Source organism: Peromyscus eremicus, chromosome 6, assembly GCF_949786415.1.
Source record: "Peromyscus eremicus chromosome 6, PerEre_H2_v1, whole genome shotgun sequence".
Lineage (NCBI taxonomy): Eukaryota > Metazoa > Chordata > Mammalia > Rodentia > Cricetidae > Peromyscus > Peromyscus eremicus.
The window spans coordinates 12,636,550-12,661,683 of NC_081421.1; the positions used below are offsets into that span (position 1 = coordinate 12,636,550).

A 25,134-nucleotide genomic window follows, 5' to 3' on the forward strand; every position below is an offset into this window, starting at 1 on the left:
AGTCAGTGGTTCTCAACCTTCCTGATGCTGTGCCCTTTAAATATCATTCCTCATATAGTGGTGACCCCAACCATAAAATTATTTTCATTGCTACTACAAAACTGTAATTTTGTTACTGTTATACATCATAATGTAAATACCTGATATGCAGAATATCTAATATTTGACCACTGTGAAAGGGCTGTTCAACCCCCCAAAGTGGTTGCCACCCACAGGTTAAGAACTTCTTTTCAAAGTGTTCTGTAGTCATGGGTATTATAGTTAAGCATTTAGTCCAATTTCAACCTATTTTAAAATATAGTGTAAGGTTTTTTAACACCCAGATTCAGAGTTTTCCCAATACCATTTGAAGAGATTTTGTTCTCCATTGAATGTCCTTGGTACACTTGTTAAAAAATCATTTGAGGGCCAGCAAGATAGTTCAATGGGGGAAGGGCACTTTTGGTTAAGGATGACAGTGTCTATTCAATCCTGGAACCTAGAAGGTTAAAGGAAAGAATGGATTCCTGCAGGCTGTCCTCTGACCTCGACAAGCATGTTACAAGCTTGCATCAAGCTGACATAAAACTATCCAGCACAACACCCAACATACATGACCACTTACATATGTGCACGTTCACAAACACTCATGCATACATGTATACACATAAGCATTCACACACGATTGTTTAAAATCTTTCGGTACATGCACGGAGGTCTCCTTCCAAGCTCTCTGTCCCATTGGTCGAGAAGCATTTTGGTTGCTGTGGTTTTGTAGTACATTTGGAAATCAAGGAAGAATGAAGTATCCTTCTTTCTCCTCCATCAATAGTTGTGTTTTTAAGTGTGAGTGCCTGCAAGTACATATAAGCACTATGTGCATGCCTGGAGGCAGGAGACCAGAAGATGGTAATGGATACCCAGGGCATTGTGAGCTGCTCAGAATAGGTGCTGGGACTGAACCAGGTCCTCTGCAAGACCAGCTTGTGCTCTTAACTCCTGACCAGTCTCAATAATCTCCCCTCCCTTTTAGACCAGTTCTCACTAGCAGCCAAGACCCCAGGACAGCCTCCACTTTCTCCTTCCTTAATCTGAGTGCTGGCATTACAGGCTTGTACCACACCCAGCTATTTCAACTTTATTCTTTTTTAAGGTGTTTTACAGTGTTCAGTAAGTTTTTGGTCAGTTAATTCTATTTCTGAAAGAAAAAAAAGCCATCAAGATTTTGACAGATTGCTTTGAATGGTACTAACATGGTAACAATGTTATATCATCCATCAACATGAGTGTTGTACTATTTGTCAATGCTCTTGTTCAGACAAGGTCTTGCTATATGTGTGCTGCCCAGGTTGGCCTCAAAGAATCTGCTGCTTCAGTTTCCCAAGTAAAACAGGACTACAGGCACATGCCACTCCACCCCTCTCTGTTGTTTCATATAATAGCCTTTAACATGCATAATTCATACAACTAATTCAAATACACAATTCAGTCATTTTACATTAATTTTAGAACCATTATTAATTTTAGAACATTTCCATGATCTCCAAAGAAACCCAGCACCCACCAGCACTCCCTCCACATTTCTTACATGCCCCGATAACCTGCATCAAGGAAACTACAAACTACACTCTGTCCATGGACACCCTTACAAACAGACTCAAAACATACGGTCCTTTATGAGTGCCTTGACTCTGTCTCCATAATCTTTCATGTTATGCCATTCACTTATCAGCAGTTCACAATGATTACCAAAGACTCTACTGTATGGATACACCACATCTATAGCTGGTGAGATTTGAGTTTTCACTTTTAACATGCTATTAGGAATATTTGTGCACAAGTAGTTGTATGGACAAGTTTTTATTTGTATTGGTTCACACATCTAAGAATGGAATTGCTGGGTCATGTGATAACCAAACTGTCTTCCAAACTGAGTGCTCTATTTTATATACCAGGGGCAGGAAGAGGGGCTTCAATTCCTCTCCATCCTTAATGGCACTTCCAGTATCTGCTTTCTGTGAATAATAATAACCATGCTATTGGTATGAGAAGGATATGGATTTCTGATTTAGGTTTTCATTCTCCTGCTGGATAATACATCTTCTCTGGGAAAATATCTGTTTAAATTCTGCCTCAGTTTTTGAAGTGGGTTGTAAGACTGACTTGTCTTTATATACGCTAAACACAAGTCCTTTACTAGATATATATTTCTAAGTACATTATCCTCATTCGTGTTCTAATAGGTCTTTGTATTTAGAGTAGTTTTAGGAACAGAGCACAACTGGGCAGAAGCAGAGTTACTGTCACATATCTCCTGCACCCGTGAAAACACATCCTCTCCACTATTGATGAGCAGTACCAGAATGATACACTGCTTAAAACTGATGAACTGACATCAACATCATCAAAGTCCACAGTTCATTCATCTTGGAGCACACTACATGTTTTGACAAACTAATGATATAAGTATTCACCATGACACCATCAGTGATACTATAGCTACACTGCCCTAAAAATCATCTGCAGTCTTCTCATCCCTTCCCATATCGCTGGCAATCTCTTTTTACTGTCTCCAGTTGATTTTCCAGAATGCCACCGCTGGAATCACATATATTGCGAAGCCTTTTCAGATTGGTTTCACTCAGAAACACGAACTTAAGACTTACCTTTGTATTTCCCCAACTTGATTGTTCAATTACATATAGTAATAAATAAGAGTTCATTGTCTGGATGTACAATGGTTTATTTACTGACCTCCTGGGAGTTATCTTGGTTACATACAAGTTTAGGCAATTATGGCTAATGCTACTAACATCCATATACAAGGTTACTGTATGGCTATAAATTTCAATTTGTGTGGTAAATTTGCTTGATTTATTTTTGTAAAATGTATTACAATTTGTAAGAAATTGCTGAATGGCTTTCCAAGGTGACCGTGTTTGCTATTTTGCACCCCCACAACAAGTTGCCCTCTTCCAGTCTTTGCATTTGGTATGCTTACTGGATTGGTGCTTGGTCATCTTAATGGGGGTGTTTCAGCACCTTGTGTTCTGACTGTAACTCCCCAGGGAAATTCCACATGGAACATCTTTTCATAGTCTCCCTTGCTACCTCTTTTTCTCTGGTGAAGACAGTTTGGCTCTTGGGGCATTTTTGTTTTGTCGTGTCTTTTGAGAGTCTCATACACTCCCAGGCTAGTGTCAAAACTGTCATGTAGTAGAGGCTGGCCTTAAGCTCTTGATCCTCTTACTTCTTCTTCTAAGTGCTGTATTTCACGAGTATGTAGCTGTGCCCAGCATTTTTGACCACTCTTAAACCATTTGATTTCCTATTTTAATTGGCCTTTGTATATATTCTTGAACAGAGTGCATTGTCAGACTAGTCTGCTTATTTCTCCTATCTCTTGGCAGTGGCTTTCACAAAGCAGATGTTTTTAAGTTTAATGAAGTCCAGAGCTCACAGATTATTCTCATAGATAAAACTTTGGTGTCTTACAAAAATCATGCCAATTCCAAGGCCAAGATTTTCTCTTATAATCTTTATTTTACATTTATGTATAAAATCTACGGAATTAATTTCCATCAAGGATGTGAGTTTTGCATGTAGATTATTCTGTATGTGACTCTCCAGTTGTTCCAACAACTTCTCTTTACTGTATTTCCTTCTCTGCTTTGTGAAGATCAGGAAAGGCTAGAGGTAAGCGTGCCAGCGTCCATTCTCAGTACAACAAAACAATGCCAACAGAAAACCTGTTTCATGTTAATCATAGTAATCTTTTTGTTTTGCTTTGTATTTTTGTTTGTTTGTTTGTATTCTTGAGATTAGGGTGTCATCCTCAAACTTTCTGTGTAGCTGAAGATCACTTGGAACTCCCGATTCTCCAGCCTCCAGCTACCAAGTGCTGGGATTATAAGCCACAGGGCCCAGCCTGAATTAGGTGTTTTTTTTTTTTTTTCCTTTTTTATATCTGATATCTGGAAGGGCCCAACCAACTTCATTATTTTGCATGTAGATATCCAGATGATCCACCACTACAAACATTCTTCCCCCATTAAATGTACTTGATTGATAAACATTTGAGAATTTCTGACACATGTGCTTATTTTATTTGAACTCAATTATATTGCAATCACCCATCTGTCTATGCTTATGCCAGGACTACTGTCTTGGTAACTAGCTTTTGAGTAAGTTTTAAGAACAAAGCTGAACGCTGTGGTAAAAATACAATACAGAGTTGCTAGAAATCCAGGTAAGCATTCTCCCAGTGAGGAGCATCCACAGCCTGACTTTGATCTTTATGTAAAGATTGTTTTGACTATTCTGAATTATTTAAATTTTCACATGAATTTCAGATCACCTTGTAAATTGTTGCATGCACACACACAACACAAAAGCCATCTGGATGCTAGTCCATCTCTGCTTTTGTCTCTTCAATGTTTTGCATGTAAATAACTGGCTGTACTTACATAAACTCTGACAACCTGCTTACTTCAGCCACTTAAATATTTGTGTTAAACAAACCAGCCCAGCGGCCAATGTCCTTTCTTTCTTACCATTTCCTATTCTCTGTCACCCTGTATTTCAAGTTTGTACTTAGCTCATGCTTGCTTTTTTTTTTAATAAAAGCTTTATAGTAAAGCTTACTTAATATTAGATTATAAAAATGATTTGAAACAAAAGCAAATGGTATGCACTACAAAAAAAAAATCCTTTGCACCTGCTTTTAATGTTGCTTCTGATTCTCAATCTCCCATGTGGAGTCTTCGTGTTTTCTACTGAATCTAATTTGCTGCTAATCCCATTGACTGACTTCCATGCTTATTATTTGGATTTTTTTTATCTCAAAGAGATCTGCCTGCCTCTGCTTCCTAGGATTGTGTGCCACCACACTCTACTCTTGAATAAGTTTTTATTTCCTTAAGTATAATAAACATAGGTTATCTACATTTGTTTAATAATTCCATTATCAATTATTTTAAGGTATGATCCTCCGGTGCCATACTTTTGCTCATTCTCACATGTGATATTTCATTTAGTTTAATTATTAACTTTGTGCTACTGTTTCCTTATAAAATAATTTTGAGTAAATACCTTGTGTTCCAGGAATAAAGTTGATTCAAACTGATCTAAATTTGCTTATAGTAGGCACCTGTGAAACTGATAGAATCACGTTAACTTTTTAAAACATTTAATATTTTTGTATGATTTATGTGTCTTTGTATGCATGTACATGTCTATACACATGCATGAGGAGCCTCTCCACCTTATTACCTTCCTTAGATTTATTTACTTTTATACTGTGAGTGTTTCAACTGCATGAATGAATGTTCAACATGTGTGCCTGGAATCTGAAGGGGCCGGAAGCGGGTTTTGGAAACTAAACCTAGGTTCTTTGGAAGAGCAGCAAGTACTTCTTACTGTGGAGCCATCTCTCCAGCCCCCAATCATGTCAGTCACTCAGGCAATATACTTGAGCTGCAGGATACTCCTCTAAGTGTAATTTTTTCCTTCCCTATTCTGCTTAAAACAACCAAGAAAATGCCTATTTCCTAGGAGACTAGGTGAAAAGGCAAATTAAGTTCTTTTGATGAGAATCTATTTAACGGTTTTTGTTGTTGTTGCTGTTGTTATTGGTTTGTTTATTTTTTTAATTTGGGGGGAGCATGAATACAGTCCCCCACAACCACAACTTATATAGTGGAGTTTACTGAATTTTGAGAAATCTCCAGGGTCAGCACACTCTGTAGACCAGACTGGCCTCTAACTCACAGAGATCCGCCTGGCTCTGCCTCCCAAGTGCTGGGATTAAAGGCGTGCGCCACCACTGCCCAGCAACTTTGGAGATTTTAAGATGCAGCTCACCATCTATCATGTGGTTATCTCACTGGTCTTTACCATTAAAGATATGTGAGCCTGCCCTTGTCACACCAGTTCAACACAGCTTCTGGAACCACCAAAACTTCATTAAAACTGCTCCGCTGTCTTGGCATGCTCTGCACTCCTACCTAGTCAACCATCCAGTTTCTGACACACCTGATTATTCTCTCTTATCCATCAAGGCTCAGACATAGTTCTCATTTTTGTATTTCCTGTGCTACCAGTTGAAGTAAGACTACCATTTTCCATCTCCTATAGGGAGCCTGTTAACAGCTTCCTCTCACTTTTGTCCCTATATAACCTATTGTCTGTCCTCTGGACCACAGTGATCTTTCAAAGATAAAAATAAGATCGTGTCACAGTGTCTCTGTAAACCTGCACTTGAACTTACAATAAATTCCACAATATTTAACATGGTCCACAAATTCTATTCTAATCTGACTCTGCCTTCACAACCATAATTATCTTCTGATACAGCTATGGGCAAACTGGTACCTCAAATTTGCCAGTAGTTCTTTTTCAGATCACTGACACTTCACTGACTCCTCTTCCTGGAATAGTTTTTCCTGCTTTTTGCATGTTTCATTCTTATATTTCTGATTTCACTCTATCTTGACTCTTTTCAGAGAGAGGCCCATTCTGACTATCTAATCTGACAATCTGTTTATTCTTTTAGAACCAAGGACAGTGATTTCGTCATAGAATAGCCTCAATCATGCTAATCATCTACCACTGAGCTATATACCCTTAGTCCTTTTCTATTTTGAGTCAGGGTCTTGTGACATTGATCAGGCTACCCTTGAACTTGTACTGCTCCTACTGGCTTCTCCCATATAACTGGGATTATACAAGCCTGTGCCCCCAGGCCCAGCAATTAGTAGAATATATTTATACTTCTGTTACAAAAATGACTTCAGCTAAGCATCACCTCCAGAAACAAGCATCAGAAATAAAATTCAGGGATGGCAAGATGGCTCAGCAAGTAATGGTGCTTGCTGTCAGGCCTGAGGACCTGAGTTCCATCCCCAGGACCTACATGGGTGGAAAAAATCAATTCCTTCAGGTTGTCCCCTGACCTCTACACTTGGATTGAGACATGAGTGAATTTGCCGCCCCCCCCCCACATAAATGTGTTTTTACATAAAACCCTACTATCTAAACTTCATGAAAACATACTTCCTTTCCCACAGGAGCAAGATAGGTAGAAAACTGTCTAGGCTTTAGGGCATCTGACATGATATACCTGAAGCAGTTCCTCTAAAAAGCCAGTGGCTAAAAGCAGTAATGGAAATTCCAAGGAGATCATGTCTCTTGTTCACAAGCCCATGATAGGCAGTTCCCTCTGTTCAAGCACTAGCTGGCAGCTTCTCTTTCTACAGCTGTTTGGTTTCTAAGCTCACTCTCCTATTTGAGGTAACTTCCCCTCAATGTTCCATTACTCCCTCACGTATTTTAACTTTTGAAGCTTCTCTGAAAAGTGTAACAGCAGAAAAAGACCCCCTTACACTCCTACAATTTAAAGAGATTTGGAGGCTAGACAGTATTCTGGTTCTCTCTTCTACCTTAGCTTAGGCAGAGGCCAGAATCTGGGGTAAAAGGCAAGAGAATAGAATGAGCATATCAAGTAGGCCTGTCCATAGCAACATTTTTATTCCTTAATGAGAAATTACATTTTTCCACAAGTTTTAGTCAGCAAATATTATTTTTTGATGCTGACAGTATTAATATATTATCACTTAAAATTACCTCAAGTGTGACTATCAAATATATTTCCAAGAATTTTCAAATTGGGTATAATTTATTTATACTCCAAAGTTTATGAAATAAACTCTCAAATTTAAGAAAACAAGTAATACCATGCAATCCAAGCAAACTACCAGCAGAAAGATGCTCACCGGAAATTGTTACCTTTATGGCTGTGCATGTATTTTCACCTTCCGTCCACAGGTCCTGTTCAGAGTAATTAATACAAGCCATCACTAATCACTTCAGCAAGTTCTGACGTAATGTTTGCTTGTGATGCATAGGTGCCTGTTCGATCTCCTCCAGGGTGTTTTCTCATATAAGGTGGTGTCTGAGTTATGATCAAAATCTTGTTTAAATCTTGGTCATCAATTTCATAATCTGAATCATTATCAGACCAATCATTAAATGTCTTTTTCCTTCTTTCTGTCTCTTCCATTTCTTCATCAAACAAAAAGTCACGTTCTTCTTGTTCTGGTTCTTCTGGAAAGGTTAGTTGATTTGATGTCTCTTTAGGTACAGATATTGATTCCTAAAGAAACAAAGTAGTTTTATAAATATATATATATATATATATATATTTATATATATATATATATTTATATTTAAAAACTTTTTTCCTACATAAAAACTTTTTAATTTTTTTTCTTTTAGGACAAATGTTGTATCAGAGTAGGCAAATTCTAATAAAAAGCTAAGCAGTATTGTTCTGCCTTGACTGGGAAAAACACAAAGTTGAGTAAAAGGATTGAAATAGACTCCCTAGATTTGTGGTGGCCCCTAGACCATCTACAACATGGTGCTGTCTCACTAAGTCATGAGGAAGCGAGGCCTAGACATGGGAATTACTTCCTCTGCATTCAGAAAGACAAGGAAAACAAAGCCGTTTAGGTTTAGAGTTAGTAAGTTCGCCATGTCTGAGCCTTATATCTCACAATGCATGTATGTATGTGCACAATGTGTGTGCCTGGCACCCACAGGTCACCTCTTCGGCTGTCCTTATCTCCTGTGGAGCTGTCTTCATACTATATCTGCTTTAATGCTAAAATGTACACTCTGTCCCTATGTTCATGTAAAGTAGCTATGGTTGACACAACACACCCAAGCTCTGCCTCTAGACACCTGCTGGCAGTGTCTAACATCTAGCCTAGCCTAAATCTCAGCACACCCAACACTTCTGCTTTGCTGCCCCATGCCACTCTCTGATCAATTTCATCTTCCAGCTCAAGATTATTCCATGTCTAAAACAAAGCAATCCCTTTCTGTCAGAGTGCTGAGTCGTGCAGATCTCTAGTCTTCAGCTGATAATGTGAGCCAGGCACTGTTCTAGGCAAGCTGTCTACTTGTGAATATACTTTATAAAATGCAGACTATGTGTATCATATTTACATGTCTGATATATGTATATACATGTGTACATGTACATGCTTTGGGCACCAACTATTCTCTACCTTATTTTTTTTTATTATTACTAGTTCCTGAATTTAAACAGATTCTTCCTTTTTCCCTCTCTCTCTCTCTCTCTCTCTCTCTCTCTCTCTCTCTCTCTCTCTCTCGTATGAATGCTTTTCCTGTCTTTATATGTGTACACTACCTGTTTGCAGGGCCTGTCCTGCAGAGGCCAGAAAAGAGCATCATATCCCCTGGCACTGGAGTTACAGATGATTGTGTGAGCCACTATGTGGGTGCTGGAAGTCTAACTCAGGTCCTCAGTAGCCAATGTTTTTAACTGTTGAGTCATGGCTCCAGCCCCTCCACTTTATTTTTTGAGACAGAGTCTCTCATTTAACCTAGAGATAGAGGTTCTGGGTAGACTGATCCTCCTGTTTCCATCTCCCTGGAAGTAGGATTACAGGTATACAACACCATGCCTCACTTTTTGTTGTTGTTATCTATATATACCTTTGTTTATTTAATATGTATGTTTTGCCTGCAGTGCCCAAGGAGGCCAGAAGAGAGCACTGGATCCCAGGAACTGGAGTTACAGATAATTGTGAGCTGCCATGTGGGTGCTGGGAGTTGAACCTGGGTTACCTGAAGAGCAAGTGCTCTTAACTAACCACTGAACCATCTCTCTAGACCCCTATTTTGATTTTAGGGTCAGCCTTGGCTACAGAGCCAGTGGGGCCAGAATGGGCTACCTGAGATCCTGTCTCAAATAAATAGTCTGGGGGTACAGTTCAGTGTTGGCGAATTTGTTCTAGGATCGATATTGAGCATTGAGAAAAATAGAAAACTGGGGTCCAGTGAGATCAAGCCTAACTTTTTACACAGTGCTGGAGATTCAAATTTGAGTTCTTGTGAGGCAAGCATTTTATCAATAGAGTCATCTCCTTAGCCTGAGCCCTCTTCCAGAGGACCAGAGTTCAACTCCTAGCACCCACACAGTGTCTCATAACCATTTGTAACTCAAGTTCCAGGGGATATGATGCCCTTTTCTGGCCTCTTAAGGCACTAAACACATGTGGTACATGCACATAAAGGCGGGCTATGCACCTATACACATAAATAAATAAATAGCAGGTGGTGGTGACACACACCTTTAATCCCAGCACTCAGAAGGCAGAGGTAGGCAGATCTCTATGAGTTTACTGCCAGCCTTGTTCACAGAGTGAGTTTTAGTATAGCCACAGCTATACAAAGAAACCCTGTCTTGAAAACAAATAAATAAATAGATAAGTAAATAATGCTTAATATTTTTAAAGACTATATGTAAGTATATGAGGAGAAAAGCCTAAGTGATCAAATACCAAACTATTAATAATGGTAAACTCTGGATAAACACTCCCCCCACACAGGGTTTCTCTGTGTAACAGCTCTGGTTGTCCTCAAACTCAGATCTACCTGCCAATGTGTCCCAAGTACTGGGATCAAAGGCGTGCACCACCACCTCCTGGCAAAAGCTTTCACTTTTTAACTTTATCCTTCAAATGCATTTTTTTTTCAACTTGTAAGATACGAGTAAGAGATTTTGGGTTGAGGCTAAAAAGAAGACTCAACAGGAAAAGGTACTTGCCTCCAAGTCTGATGATTTGAGTTCAGTCCCCACAACCCATATAGTGGAGAACTGACTTCCTTTCTCAAATTGTCTTCTGACCTCCCCACTCATAAACAGACAGATAGGTAGGTAGGTAGGTAGGTAGATAGATAGATAGATAGATAGATAGATAGATAGATAGATAGATAGATAGAAAGATAGATATATACATACATACATACATACATACATACATACATACATACATACATAGATTTAAAAGGGATTTGGGGTTGGACATGACCTAACTATGTTTATGTTCAATAATGATATACAATAATGTGTAAATACGTCCACTTACCAACAATGAATAATTATCAGGTCATAAACTGAGTTTCTAGAAAGCATAAAGCCCATGTGATTACACTGATAAGATTGACACAAGAATGAGCCTCTCAGACCCAGCCAGGATTACAGCAAAGAGACAGAAGGCAATGCTCTCACCAGGATCCTAAAAGGCAGAGCAGGAACGGACAGTGGGTAGCAATCAAAGTAAACATTTGGAAAACCAACCACAAGCAATCAGTCCTGTCCTTTATTTGAGAACATGAAGCTTTATAACATCTGCTCTCAACTAGTCAAAGCAGGGGCAGGAGGACAAAATATGATCATCGACAAAAAACTAATTATACCTCTCTGAGAAAAATACTCCTTATTTTTGTAATGGCTGAGATCCAGAGTCAGCATGCCCGTTCTCTGCCAAGGTGTAGGACAGAAGTCCAAATCTGTGGAAACTTTCATTTAATCAAAAGCGTGGGTTGGTTGTACCTGACATTCAACAAAATTGCCCAAAGGGTGAATAGGCTATAATCACAGCCACAAAAGAAATCTACAATTTATTAATACTGCTAAGTACCACTAGTCTGAGGGAACTGACTACTGAAGTTGTTATCTTACATTCTACATGTACAGACATACAAATAAAAATTGATTTTTATGTTTTTCATGATTATCAACTTATGATGAACTTTAATCTCATGTACTACTGGGAAAGTAAATGTTGAAATGTAGACATTTTAGATAAGGGGATATCAAATTGAGTAAAATATAGTTCCGTCTTCATGCCTTAGTGTAGGAATACCATCCCCCACAAGTACCCAGGAAGGCTGTGAGATATTGAGATGGCCTGACTTTTCCCAAAGGTGTTTTAGCCATTTGGAGTCCACACTTTGGAATGTGGTGATTTTCTGACAACATTTAAATACACTTGTCTAATTGTTTTGGGGGAATGGGATGTAGCTCAGTGGCAAAGCACAAGTCTAACATACCTGAAGCTCTGAATTGTATTTTTAGTATTAGAATAAAAAAAGAAAAAGAAGTAGGTGGTGGTGGCACATGCCTTTAATCCCAGCACTTGAGAGGCAGAGGCAGGCAGATCTCTGTGAGTTTGAGGCCAGCCTACTCCTAGATCCGGACAGGCACCAAAACAACACAGAGGAAACCCTGTCTCAAAAAAAAAAAAAACAAAAAACAAAAAACAAAAAACAAAAAAAGAAAAAGAAAAAGAAGTTACCTTTTATTAGGGTTTCTTAAGCCTATTGACATTGGACTTGTAATATTTTAGAACATGTGGGGCCCTTAGCACTGTGGGTCAGCAACAGGACTTCTGGCTTTCACTAGACACCCTCCCAGCTTACAACACTCTCCCAGTTACAACAACAACAACAAAAATGTTTGCTGACATGGGCAGATGTACAGTGAAGAGTCTTTGAAATCCCAGCTTCCTCTCTGTACCTCTGGTCTCCAGGAGAAAGAACCTTGTTTATAAGCCTTTAACATCCCAGCATTCATTCTCTTCTTCCAAACTGTGGCAAGCTTTTTATACATTCACAAAGTTGTAAGAAATAGTAGATTGTGTCAACCATCCCTTACCCACTAGTCCATAAAACCAGTGCAACTACTACAAGACAAATTACTTACACCCACATAAGCCAACAATTTTACTTAGGTTTTCCAACTTTTACTTGTACTAATTAGTTATTTGGTTAAAAGTAACAACATTTTATAGTAAGTAGTGCATCAGTCACCAGTCAAAAATGCAAGGCAGTTTCCTCTGGTCCTTTTATAACTCTCTCATTCACTAAGAAATCCATTTGCTTTTTGTTTTTTTGTTTTTTTTACATTGATTCACTTTAACATGCTGAAGCATGCAATGTACTTTAAGAGCCTTACAAATAATGATATAACTTCAAAATCTGAACATTCTTCAACTTCACAAAAATTGAAGTATCATTCAAATTTAAACTCGTCACATAAGAAAAAATTAGTCATAAATAAAAAGACCAAATCAAAGTACTCTCAAATTATGTTAAAAATAAAAGATAAATATTTAAAAGAGAAAATATAATTTACTTTTCACAAAAGTAACCCAAGTTTCTCTTGAAGGCCACAATTCCAAATTTTTATAAAACCTTGAAAAACCTATGTATGACAAACAGAAAACTTGTTATACTCGAGGTACACATTTCACTGGGTTTGTAAACTTACCTTTAACGTCACTGGGGATGGATGATGCCTCTCTTTCACATCTACCCATGGTTCTGAGTCCAGGTCAGGTAAGCTGGTAGACAAACCTCTAGACATCACTCGGAGAGTATTTGTTTCGGTATTTTTCTTTGGGCTCAGTGGACTTCCAGTTCTTGGAGAGTTTGGGGTAGACTCTAAAATTTTAAATCAGTTCTGCAATTAAAATACTGGTTCTTCTTACCTAGAAACTGCATTTCATTTTGCCTTAATACGGATTTTCCTGCACAAAAACATGATAATCAATTTCAAAACCTTTTCATGATTTTCAAATATAAAAGGCTTGCAAGATATTCAAAAGGAAAGCAACTGAATGAAGGAATGTCACCAGCACTTATGCAGAAAGGAATGTCACCAGCACTTATGCAGAAGATTATATTCATGGTATCTTCAAGAGTATCATTGAGTCACCAATTAAAAACCTGCACATTTAACTATAGAATGTAAACTGCTATTAAACCATAGGTAGTCTAAACATATGATAGTGAAGGCAAAATTACTTCCTGACAGAGTGACAAAGATCTAAACTACAGCAGCCATTACTCCCATGCCCACATTTCCTACATGAAAGACAGTGTGCCCACTTACTTCATACTTCATGTTGAACACTGCAAAACACATGTCACCACAGTAAAGCATATAGCTCCAGCAATAACATTTAAAACCTTGAGAATGTAAAGGGCCTTTCTTGGGAATGGAGAAATGGTTCAATGGGCAAGAGCACTGGCTGTTCTTTTCAGGTTTTAGTATCAACATGGCAGCTCACAACAATCTGTAACTCCAGTTTTAAAGTATCTGACCCCCTCTTCTGATCTCCACAGGTGCCAGGTACACACATGGTATACATGCATACATGCAAGCAAATATACACAAAAATAAAAATAATAAAGCTTTTCTAAAAAGCTTTTTAATCAAAATAAATATAAACTCTATAAAATCCAAATTGTTTTTCAAAAGTTTAAAAACTGTTTTTAAGTTACAATTTCATTCCCAGGTCAGAAGATAACCTGTTTTAAACCTTGAATACACATAAAATTTATTTTTACAAATATATAGTTAAAAAGTGTAAACATCATTACTCAAAGTTAATTAATTCACTAAAAACACTTCCAGGGTGAATGTTATATGAAAGCTGAAACAGATGGACAGTGAGTCTTTTACTTACTAAATCAAAGGCACAAAGCAGGAATATGTGTGATAAAGATTGCAAGATTTATTTCCATGAACATGCTACAGTTGACACATGGATGTAATCATCAGGTCACTGTTGTTTTTAAAGAAGCAAGTTGATGGAGAATAGAAAAGCCTCGAGAATATCCCAATCAATACAGTAGGCATGGGCATGCAAGCGTATGGATAATGGGAGGCCTTTGGATTTGATGCCCAGAACCACAAGAAAAGAAAAAAAAGTTTGTTCAATATAATACACTCTAGTTATAAGGGGCAAAGACCTTGGAATGAGGCTAGTTCTCAAATATGCTAAAGACAGTTATAAAGTGCATACTAAAAATGACCTGGTACCTTCTGTTCTAAATGAGCAAGGATTTATATTAGGTGTGTTAATAATGTGGCTATATTAAATAAAAATATCTATGGCAATATTACTGAAATTAAATGTTTTGTAGTTACTGTTTTTGTTCTGTTCTTTAGATAGTCTCACTATGCAGCCCTGCTGGCCTAGAACTTGCTAGGTAAACCAGGCTGGCCTGCAAAATCACAGAAATCTGCCTCCCTCTGTCTTCTGAGCTTAGGATTAAAGGTCACCACACCTGGCAAATATATTTCAAGGTTACTAAAAACTTTGAAATTATATGTAGGGTTTGAATATCCTTCCTGGGACACTGTTGGACACTGTTGCTCCACAACATTCTCCATAAACAATACATTTATCATCAATTCATTCATAAAGTCAATACAAATGAAAGAAAGAGGTTATACTCTTTCACACTGATAGAGGAGTATAGGAAAAAACACTAACTCCAGAGAACTGTTTTTCTAATACTCTGAAATATTTATACAATGACCGAAGTTTTAAAACAACACAAAGAAGCACTATCTTGTTAACCATGGGGATGACTTAGTTCCTATACAACTATCATTAAATTGAACTGAACTACACATACTTAAAGTCTAAATGTCAGAACAGCAACTAGAGCCATAGTAGGAAAATCAAAATTGTAGTTCTTTATTATGTTTATTTTTATCTGGGAGGAGCTGGATGCCACCTGTGTGTGGGTACCTGAGGAGGCCAGAAGAGGGTGCTGGATCCCCTGGAGCTGGAGTTAAGAAGCAGCTGTGAGCTGCTCTACATGCGTGTTCTGGCCACCTTCTCCAGCCCCAGTAGTTACGGTTTTAATACACAAGGTTAGCCTTCTTTTACCTACTTCAAGGTTTATTATACAATCATCTCCTCATGTCTTCTAAGCTTGAATTATGGGGTGTACCATGAAGTGTTCTATTATACTAAACATTTATGTGCTTAGAAATGGAATGACAGGAAAATATTTGGCAAAGAAAAAAATTAATACTATTAGAATGAAACTTTGAAGTTGTTTACTTTATGCTTAAGCTTACCCATATGCCCTGTCATGTTTTCTGGACCCCTAATTTCTTTTATAATTAAAATATTTCAAAGTACTTATTTTTAAAAAGCTAAAACCAAAAGTTTAAGTGATATTTGGAATTTCTGACATTACTTTACATAGATAAAAATTATTTAGGCATATAATACCTTGGTTACAATTTGTGAGACTGTAGACAATTTACCTTTGCTGATTCTGTATTAAATGAAAAATGTCAGTCTGGCTCTCCAAAGACAAACATATGCTTTGATCGAGTGTGTTTTTTTTTTTTCCCCTCACTGTGGGGTGACTGCAGTTCTGAGTAATGAGGATTTCTTTAAGAATCTCGACATACAGCTTTCAAAAGAAGTCCCACAGCCTATTCAGTAACCATTAGGCCCTTTCACACATCACGAGCTGACAATATACCACACCCACAGCAAACCCTGCATTCCAGAAGTCATCTTACCAGTCTCATAATCAACCTTTTGTGGTGATTAAGATCTTCTGCTCAGTGGCAATGCCAAATCATGTTACACAATTCAACCTCCAAAGAGGAAAAAGTAGATATTTAAATTTCTGTGATGAAAAGGATCAATTATATTAAAATATTTTACCATACAAATGGCACAGAAAATATAATCAAAAGTTATTAAGATATTATAATTTGGGATTAAAGGGTATTAGATAAAAGCTTCACTCCTTTACTTCACCTAGTTACATAAGAAGGCTGTCTATATTTCCTACCTTATTTCTTCTCCAATGTACAGTGATACACTACTTCTCCAAGCAGTCTACAAGTAGACTAACAAGGTCAGAATATGAAGATTCAGAGGAAATGGTGGTTGACAGCAGTACTCCTATGAGCTAATGTGACTCAGCACGATTCTATCAACATCCCATATAACTATTTATTTATCATCTATTTGCTCTTTGTACAATTTAAAGAATCTATATTAATGTGACACTTACATTGACTTATTTGTGTGAACATGAAAATATGTCAAAAAGTAAAATGTACAAAACTGACTTTATTCTTGCAATTTTATTGATAATGCATAAATGGTTAATGGAAAGCTATATCCAACTTGATTGACCTATCTTAGCTATCTCATAGAAAAAAATTTTTTGCTGGGTGGTGGTGGCGCACACCTTTAATCCCAGCACTCAGGAGGCAGAGCCAGGCGGATCTCTGTGAGTTCAAGACCAGCCTGGTCTACAGAGTGAGATCCAAACAGGCACAAAAACTACACAGAGAAACCCTGTCACAAAAAAAAAGAAAGAAGAGAGAGAGAGAGAGAGAGAGAGAGAGAGAGAGAGAGAGAGAGAGAGAGTATTTTCTATATTACCCAACTTCTCAACTAATTGTTCATAAGCTGGTTAAAAAGGACCTCAGGTTTACACAACAAATCTTTCACAGTTATTTGAATCTTTAAGAATAGAAACCTAAATTTCACTTCTTTAAAAACATACCCTAGTTATTGCAGAGAGAAAAAATTATAGCTATAAAGATGTTATGGGGCACAAAACATCTGAAACTTTCAGATTGTACATAAACTAGTTCTGTGTAAAACGTAAATTCTGTGCACTATTTGCAATTATAATTTAAAAATCTTTTAACAGAGTTAGGCCGTATAGTGTTGAAAAGGCACAAAGGAAGTATTTTGCTTTCAAACAGAAATATCTGAAGTGATCCCTCACTGATCACAGATAGGCAGTACATTAGCTACCTTTCTTGTCACTGCAACAAAACATCTGACAAGAAGCAACTTAAGGGAAGAAGAATTTATTTTAGCTCACAGTTTGAGGGGTAGAGTCCATGATGGCAGGGAAGGCATGGTGATGGGAACATGAGGTGGCTGGTCACACTGCGTCTGCAGTCAGGAAGCACAGATAATGAATGCTGGTGCTCAGGTTAAGTACCCAGCCCATGTGTAGGATAGGTCTTCCCTCTTCAGCTAAACCTCTCTGGAAATGCCCTCACAGACATGTCCAGTCAAGCTGTCAATGAAAGTTAATAACCACAAGTACACTCCTTGTCACCTTGAATCTCAAACAAATCACTTTAAACCATTACATTTCATCTCTGAACCCCATAAGCTCATAAAGCAAAATGAATTCAGTCTCACTTCAAAAGTCTCCATAGTCTTTAACTGTCCCAACAGTGTTCAAAAGTCCAAAGTCTCTTTCTTCTGAGATGCAAGGCAAATTCTTTAACTGTGAGTCTCTATAATTTCAGAAAAAAAGTTACATACTTCCAGTGTACAATGGCACAGAGTAAACATCCCCATTCCAATAGAGAGGAATGGGGTCTAGCAAGGCAAGACTGGATCAAAGCAAGACCTAAATCTAGCAGGCAAACACTAAACCTTGAAGCTCCATGTCCAGCATCTGGGGCTTGTGGTACTATCATCTGGGCTCCAATGACCATGGGCAGCTCCACTTCTCCAATTTTGTCACTTGCAGCATATACAGCCTCTCTCATGGGATGGCTCTATTCCTCCAGTTTTCCTTGGCAGATGCCCCACAATTATGGACCTTCCAACAGTCTGGAAGTCTACTTTGTAACTTGACTTCACAGCTTTAAACAATGGCGTCTCCTTTGCCACACAGTGGCTTCCGGTCTAAACCTCCATGACTGTAACTTGCATTTTACATGCCTACTAAACTAGCATAAAGTGGATGAAGCATTCAAGTTCTACTGCCAGACTGAGATGTTGTCTGGACCCCTCCTACCACTGCTGTAAATGACCTTTGTACAACTTGGCTACCAAAGCTGGGAGACATTTCTCCTAGGAGTCTGTTTACACAGCAGGAATCCCATCAGCCACAGTCTCAGTTTAGTCTCTCTTCTTTCAAATCAATTTCCATTTTCACAAGTTAGAGACTTCCATAGGTTTTGCCTTTAGGGCACAGGACCTGTCTTAGTGGAGACTGTAAGATATTTCTTTTTGGCACTAACAATTACAAAAGCTTTGTGTGCACCCTCCTTGCTGGCAACTTTAGATGGCACACCCCTTTTTTCCCCAAACTGCACATTTTCTAATCTTTCTGCTTACTCCTGCTAAAGATCTGAATAAGAGCACTGAGTGGTAAACATGCCTCAGCCGAAATGTAATGCTGTCTTAAAAATTGCCTCTGCCAAACAAATTTTAAATCACTCTGTGACCTACATTTTCAGGAACAGGCAGACTACACTGAGATTCTTCATCAGAAGTAAACACAAATAGCCTTTAGCTCAGCTCCCCGCAAAGTCCTTGCCCCTCTCTGGAAACTCCTTAGCACAATGTTCACTTTCTACTTTTTCATTGACATACTGGTCTTCTGTAAGCCAATAAGAATGGCCCACTGAGCTCTACTTACAGCATCCTAAGGTTTCTGTAGCCTACAGCTTAGAAGTCTTTCACATTCCTTCTAAACACCAGTTCCAAATGCCTACAAACCACATGGTCAGGGTTTTCATAGTAACAGCTCTACTCCTTGGTACCAACCTTCTTTATTAGTTACTTTTCTCATTGCTGTGACCAAATTTCTGACAAGAAGGATTTATCCTGGTTCATGATGAGAGGCATAGGCAGGCAGTGCTTTCAGGCCAATGTATGAAATACAATTTTGAAGCCAGCCACATGGCTCAGAAGTAAGGCCACTTGCTGTGCAAATCTGACCACCTGAGTTTAATACCTGAATCCCCATGGTGGAAATAAAGAACCAACTCTCAAAAGTTGTCCTCTTACCTCCACACACACACCATGGCACACATGTGCCCACACTCAAACACACATATCATATATACACAATAATAATAAATAAAACAACAAAAAGAAAATCCCTTAAATAACAATTTTGAAGCATAAAGGAAAAATGCCCTTATTTATTTAACTTAAATTTCTTACCCCTTAAGTATTCACATTAATACATCTTATAGTACATGTGAAATATGACAACATGTGAGTTATGCAAAGTATACTATATTAAAGAGCAAGTCAAATAGCAAAGGACCTAACAATTTTGGAAATGCTACTCAATCCTCTCTTTTTCTGCTTTATTGATCTGGGCAAAGTATAAATGCCTGGAAACAAAAGATAGAATTTGCAGTATTTCCCCAATGATAACAATTAACTTTCCCACCATGAAGTAGCCCGTGCAGCCTAAGCTAATGACATAGAAAGGAGAAGCTCCTACAGTAACAACAGCAGTCCTCTGGTCTGTCTCACATCATTATCGTAAAGGTGGTTATCTCCACTGCAGGCTGGCCCAACCTTCTCCACAAGGGGGTGGGCGTAGACATTCTTCCACAGAAGACAGTATGGTCACTTTCACTTCTGCAGCACGATTTGCTCTCATATTTACATGGTATTTCAGGGAGTCACCTACTCCACTGTACATTCCGATCATATGACATCCAAGAGCATCAGTAGATCATCACCCTGACTGAAAAAAGGTTAAGCACACATATTTTTCCCAAGAGCAATTATCTTCGAAATGAACCAGGTAAAAAATTCTTAACACTAATGAAGTTTTTGGAAACTCAAGAGAAGCAAGGCTAAAGAAAATCCCAACTCTATTTTAGAATATGCATTTGTTTATATTTTCAAGACAAGATTAAAGTACATTACTAACAAGAGTAAAGGAAGGCCAGCCCACTCTTGAGCACAAATTTTGGCTCTTTCGGTTTTACGTGGAGAAAAGTGGCACTATATATAGTCGTTTAGTAGAATTAAAAGAAGATAGGAAGAAAGCCCACAAAAGACAACACACACAAAATCTAAGCTCAAGAAACATTAATAGAGCTTTACCTATGATTCTGCATAATTCTAGTCTAGCTGGGAGATAAAATAAGCAGGATTGGGAAGACCAGCAGTCTTTTAATTAGCTTTAGTTTTCCTATGAAAGCTCAATAACTACAAACAGATAGGCAAACTCATCAAACAGCCCTCTGTTACACTGTTTGCACTAGAAGAAAAGCAGTTACCTGTATGGGAGCCAAAGGCCTGGCCTGGTATGAACTCCGGACAATCAATCAACTGAGAGAAGTCTGTTTGTGGCACATTTCGAGGAGGAGGGCCTGGGATTGGCCATTTTTCTGGTTCAATCTTTTTCCTCATTTTTTCATCCACAATTTCTACTTCTGTGCTATCCTTCAGTGCCTGACAACAGACAATTTAAGCTATAAAAGTGACATTCAAAAGGTCTTTGCTGTATGCCTTATATTTCTAGTCTAAAAATTGCAAAGCTTCAAGTTAGTAGACTAATACAGTTACTATGTCTAAAAATAACCATGAATTAGTGTTAGGAATAGAACCCAATTTGTCCGGCATGTCGGCCCATGCCTGTAATCCCAGTGATCAGGTGGCAGAAGCAGGAGGATTGTGCCAAGTTTGAGGCCAGCTCAGTCTACAGAGCAAGTTCTGGGCCAGCCAGAGCTAAAATCATAGATTAAGACCCAGTCTCACAAACAAAAAACAAAAACAAAACTCAGGAAGTGGGAGTAGATAATAAATGGAGGTAGATGAAGTTCCCAAAGTCATTCTAGATCACATAGTGAGCTTGAGGCTAGGCTGGGCCATATGAAACCCAGTACTTCCCAACTTCGGCTGTCAAAAAATAAGTGGATAAAGGAGGCTGAAGACACATACAGCTCACTTGCTAGAGTAGTTCCCTAATACTCTGACAGATATCCTGGGTTTGATCACAAGAACCCTGGAGAAAGCAGTTATGGTGATACATGCCTGTAATCCCAGCACTCAGGAGGTAGAGGTAAGAGAATGAAGAGTTTAAGATTATCCAAAGTTACACATCTGATATGAGTTCTAGTCAAGCCTGCGCTATACAAAAATCCTATCTCAAGAGGAATATACAAAAAAGAAATCACACTGATTGTCAGCAAGAAAACAACTGACTGATTACTGGCCAAAAATGAAACAAACTGTTTGTTACAGATCCTGTGGAATTTATTCCCTATAAAGAAAACAACCCATGGTACCACACACAAAGCTTTACATTCTGTCCTTACCAAATCAACAGGGGGGAATCAAACTGAAAAGAAATTAACTATTCACTATCATGCCTTCTAAAAAATGACAGAATACATCTGCACCAAGGGCCAGGCATGATAGTACATGCCCATAATCTCAGCACTAAGGAGACTACCCTGTGTCAAAGAAACAAGCAAACAGCATTCTAAAAAGAACAACTATCTGCAAAAGGTTCAAGTAAAGATCTGAAAAAAAAAAACCTGACAATTTTATAAATCCCAAAGTCTGATAATCTTGACCCAAATGAGATCCTGTGCACAATGATATTTTGGGGCATCCAAAGTTCTCTCTGACTAGCTGAACAACTGGATTTTTTTTCTTTTCATGATACAGTTATTAAGAAGAAGAAAAAAAACAAACGGTGGTGGTGCACATCTTTAATCCCAGCACTCAAGGAGGAAGAGGCAGGCAGATCTCTGAGTTCAAGGCCATCTGGGACTACAGAGACCTTGTCTCAGAAGAAGAAAGGAGGAGGGAAGAGGAAGGAAGAAAAAGAGGAGGAAGAGGAAAAGAAGAAGAAAAGAAGAGGAGGAAGAGGAGGAGGAAGAGGAGGAGGAAGAGGAGGAAGAGGAGGAGGAGAAGAGGACAGAGTACTGTACTAACAAGCTATCTTAAATGGTAAAGACACCTGCCACCAAGACAGATGAACTGAATTCAGTCCCTGGAGCCCAAATGGTAGAAGGAGAGCACCAACTCCTAGAAGTTGTCCTCTGATCTATACACACACACACACACACACACACACACACACACACACACACACACACCATGGCTAACCATGCCTACTCATCTACATGCAAAATTAATTAAAACAGTAACTACGGGGGCTAGAGAGAAGGTTCAGTGATTAAGAGCACTGGCTGTTTTTCCTGAGGTCCTGAGTTCAATTCCCAGCACCCATATGATGGCTCACAACCATCTATAGTAGGATCTGGGGTAAAGGTGTACATGCAGCTAGAGCACTCATATACATACAATAAAATAAATCTTTAAAAAAATAGTAACTACTAATGACATATTACACAGATCCATCTCTTAGTGCTGAAAGATATGTATCTGTGAGAACCTGAGAAGAAAGGAATGAGCAGCCACAAATTCAGTAAATGCAGAACACAGGGTTTAAGATGAGATTAAGTAACCTACAGTTAAACAGCAGATAAGCTACAGAACCAGGATCGACTGGATCTAATGCATACATCAATAGCAAGAAAGTAATGGGACAAGAATCAAAATTAGAGTTGAGTGTTGGACCTCACACCTGTAATCCCAATACACAGGAGGCTTGAAGCAGAATTTCTGTGAGTTTTAGGCCAGCCTGGGCTACCTTTTTAAGGGAAAGAAACTGATTCATTATGTTTACCTATGTACACAATACTAAATCAGAGCAACTTACTACATATCCTAGAAACCACAGTTCTAGAAATTTACCCAACATAAATCAAAACATGTTCACATACAGACCTTAGTCTTTATAATCTCCAAAAATGGAGCACAATCACCCATCAGTACATGATACAGAAGAGTGGTCAGCAACATGAAAAAAAAAAAATACTGAAGCATGCAAGAAAGCAGCAATCTCAAAAGTACTGTGAGAAGTCCATGAGCAGCCTCACACTTGCAAGACTAGCACTAGGGAGGCAGAGGCAGAGGCAGGAGGATCCCAAGTTTGAGGCCAGCCTGGGCTATACAATGGAGAAAAAAAAAAGAAAAGAATTTAGAAAGAAAGGCTACAAGATTCTAAGATTTACTAGTTTATGTGGTATCTAGAAAAACCAAAACTACAAAGACAAAAGATCAGTCTTGCTAGGGGCTATGTAGAAAAGAGACTGGAGGGGTTGGGGATTTAGCTCAGTGGTAGAGTGCTTGCCTAGCAAGCACAAGGCCCTGGGTTCGGTCCTCAGCTCCGAGAGGAAAAAAAAAAAGAAAAGAGATTGGCTACACAGGGACTGTCACATATGTAGAAAATGGAGAAAAAATGCTGAATTTCTAGAAATGACAAAAAACAGAATTAATAAAAGCAGTACTGTCACAACTAGAAAGGCTTTGTCCAATTATCCTTCCCAGATTAGCATGGCAGCCCACACTTGTATTCCAGCCCTTTGGTGGTAGAGGCAGGAGAATCGGAATTCATGGCCCATCTCATCTCCACAGTGACAGCATGTTTGAAACAAGTATGAGCTGAGGGAGACCCTGCTTCTATGAATGAGCATGTGTGCATGGAAGATTTCCCAAAGCACATGAAAATTCAACATTTAATATGTAGGCATGCATGTTAGTTTAAAGCGGTCTAAAAGAAGATTAAAGGACCAAGAATACTAAAAAAGGTTGAAGTTTTCAAAGATAGACATTTAAGTTTTATAAAAATAGGAAAAAGTTGAGATGTTCTCTGAACTTTAGGAAATTAGATTGATAGATTGTTACTCTTTTTATTGAGTTGATAGCTGACCTAGAACTTATGGACTTCAGGAATTCTACTACCCCAGTCTTCGGAGTGGCTCTGAACCTCCATGACTAGCATACTTCTTTAGCGGATGGGGTGGGGAGGTTGGGTAATTTTGAGACAGGGTCTTGCTCTGTAGCTTAGGCTTGAACTTTCCAAAAGTGAGTCTTAGCAAACACCATAATCAGCATACTTTTAAAAACACTTACCCAGTGTGTGCACATGCCCGCACTCACACACTCACTCTCACACATTGTGTACCATGTGGCTTTGCATATGCCATGGTGCTTGTGTGGAGTCAGAGGACAACTTAGAGGAGTCGGTTCTCTCCTTCACCATGTGGGTTCCAGGGATAGAACACAGGTCTTCAGGGTTAGCAGCAAGCACCCTTACTCACAGAGCCATCTCAGCAGCCCACTTTTCATTCTTCTTTCTTTTTTGGGGGCGGGGGGACTACTCCTGGAGATGAACTCAGGACCTCATGTACATAGGCCAAATAATCTACCACTGAACAGCCAGCCCACTTTTCTTTTTCAGCACTATTTTTCAGGGCAGTTTTAGGCTCCCAGAAAAATTGAATATAACTTAGATTCTTTTTTAAATGAATATTTACCTCCAAGATGAGATTAAGGTTTGTGGTGAGAGCCTGCACACGGTGAAAACCAGCAATCAGGGAAATGGGCAGGAATCCCTGCTCATCCATCTTTCTGCGAAGAAAGAAGTCCCGCTCCAAGTTCTCTGTGCTGAAGTAATACTCACTAAGAAAGGAAAGGACATGAGTTCATCCACTCACTCAACAACATAGTTATATACCCACTGCTTACAACAACTGCTACCAAAATATTCTCCTCTGGTTAATAATACTATCTTATAGAATAGGAGATATATATATTATATAGCACAGGACAAATATGAGACCAAGCAAAACCCTGATTAATT

The 25,134-nt window shown here is 38.5% G+C and overlaps 1 protein-coding gene across 1 annotated transcript in view; it reads right to left on the bottom strand.

The window, feature by feature from the left end:
- Larp1b (La ribonucleoprotein 1B) overlaps positions 1–25,134 on the bottom strand; it is a 97,003-nt gene that overhangs the window by 46,763 nt on the left and 25,106 nt on the right. The window contains 5 exon segments of the mRNA XM_059265172.1: positions 7,765–7,818; positions 7,820–8,131; positions 13,124–13,296; positions 20,693–20,867; positions 24,809–24,953. Coding sequence (XP_059121155.1) covers positions 7,765–7,818; positions 7,820–8,131; positions 13,124–13,296; positions 20,693–20,867; positions 24,809–24,953 — 859 coding nt within the window.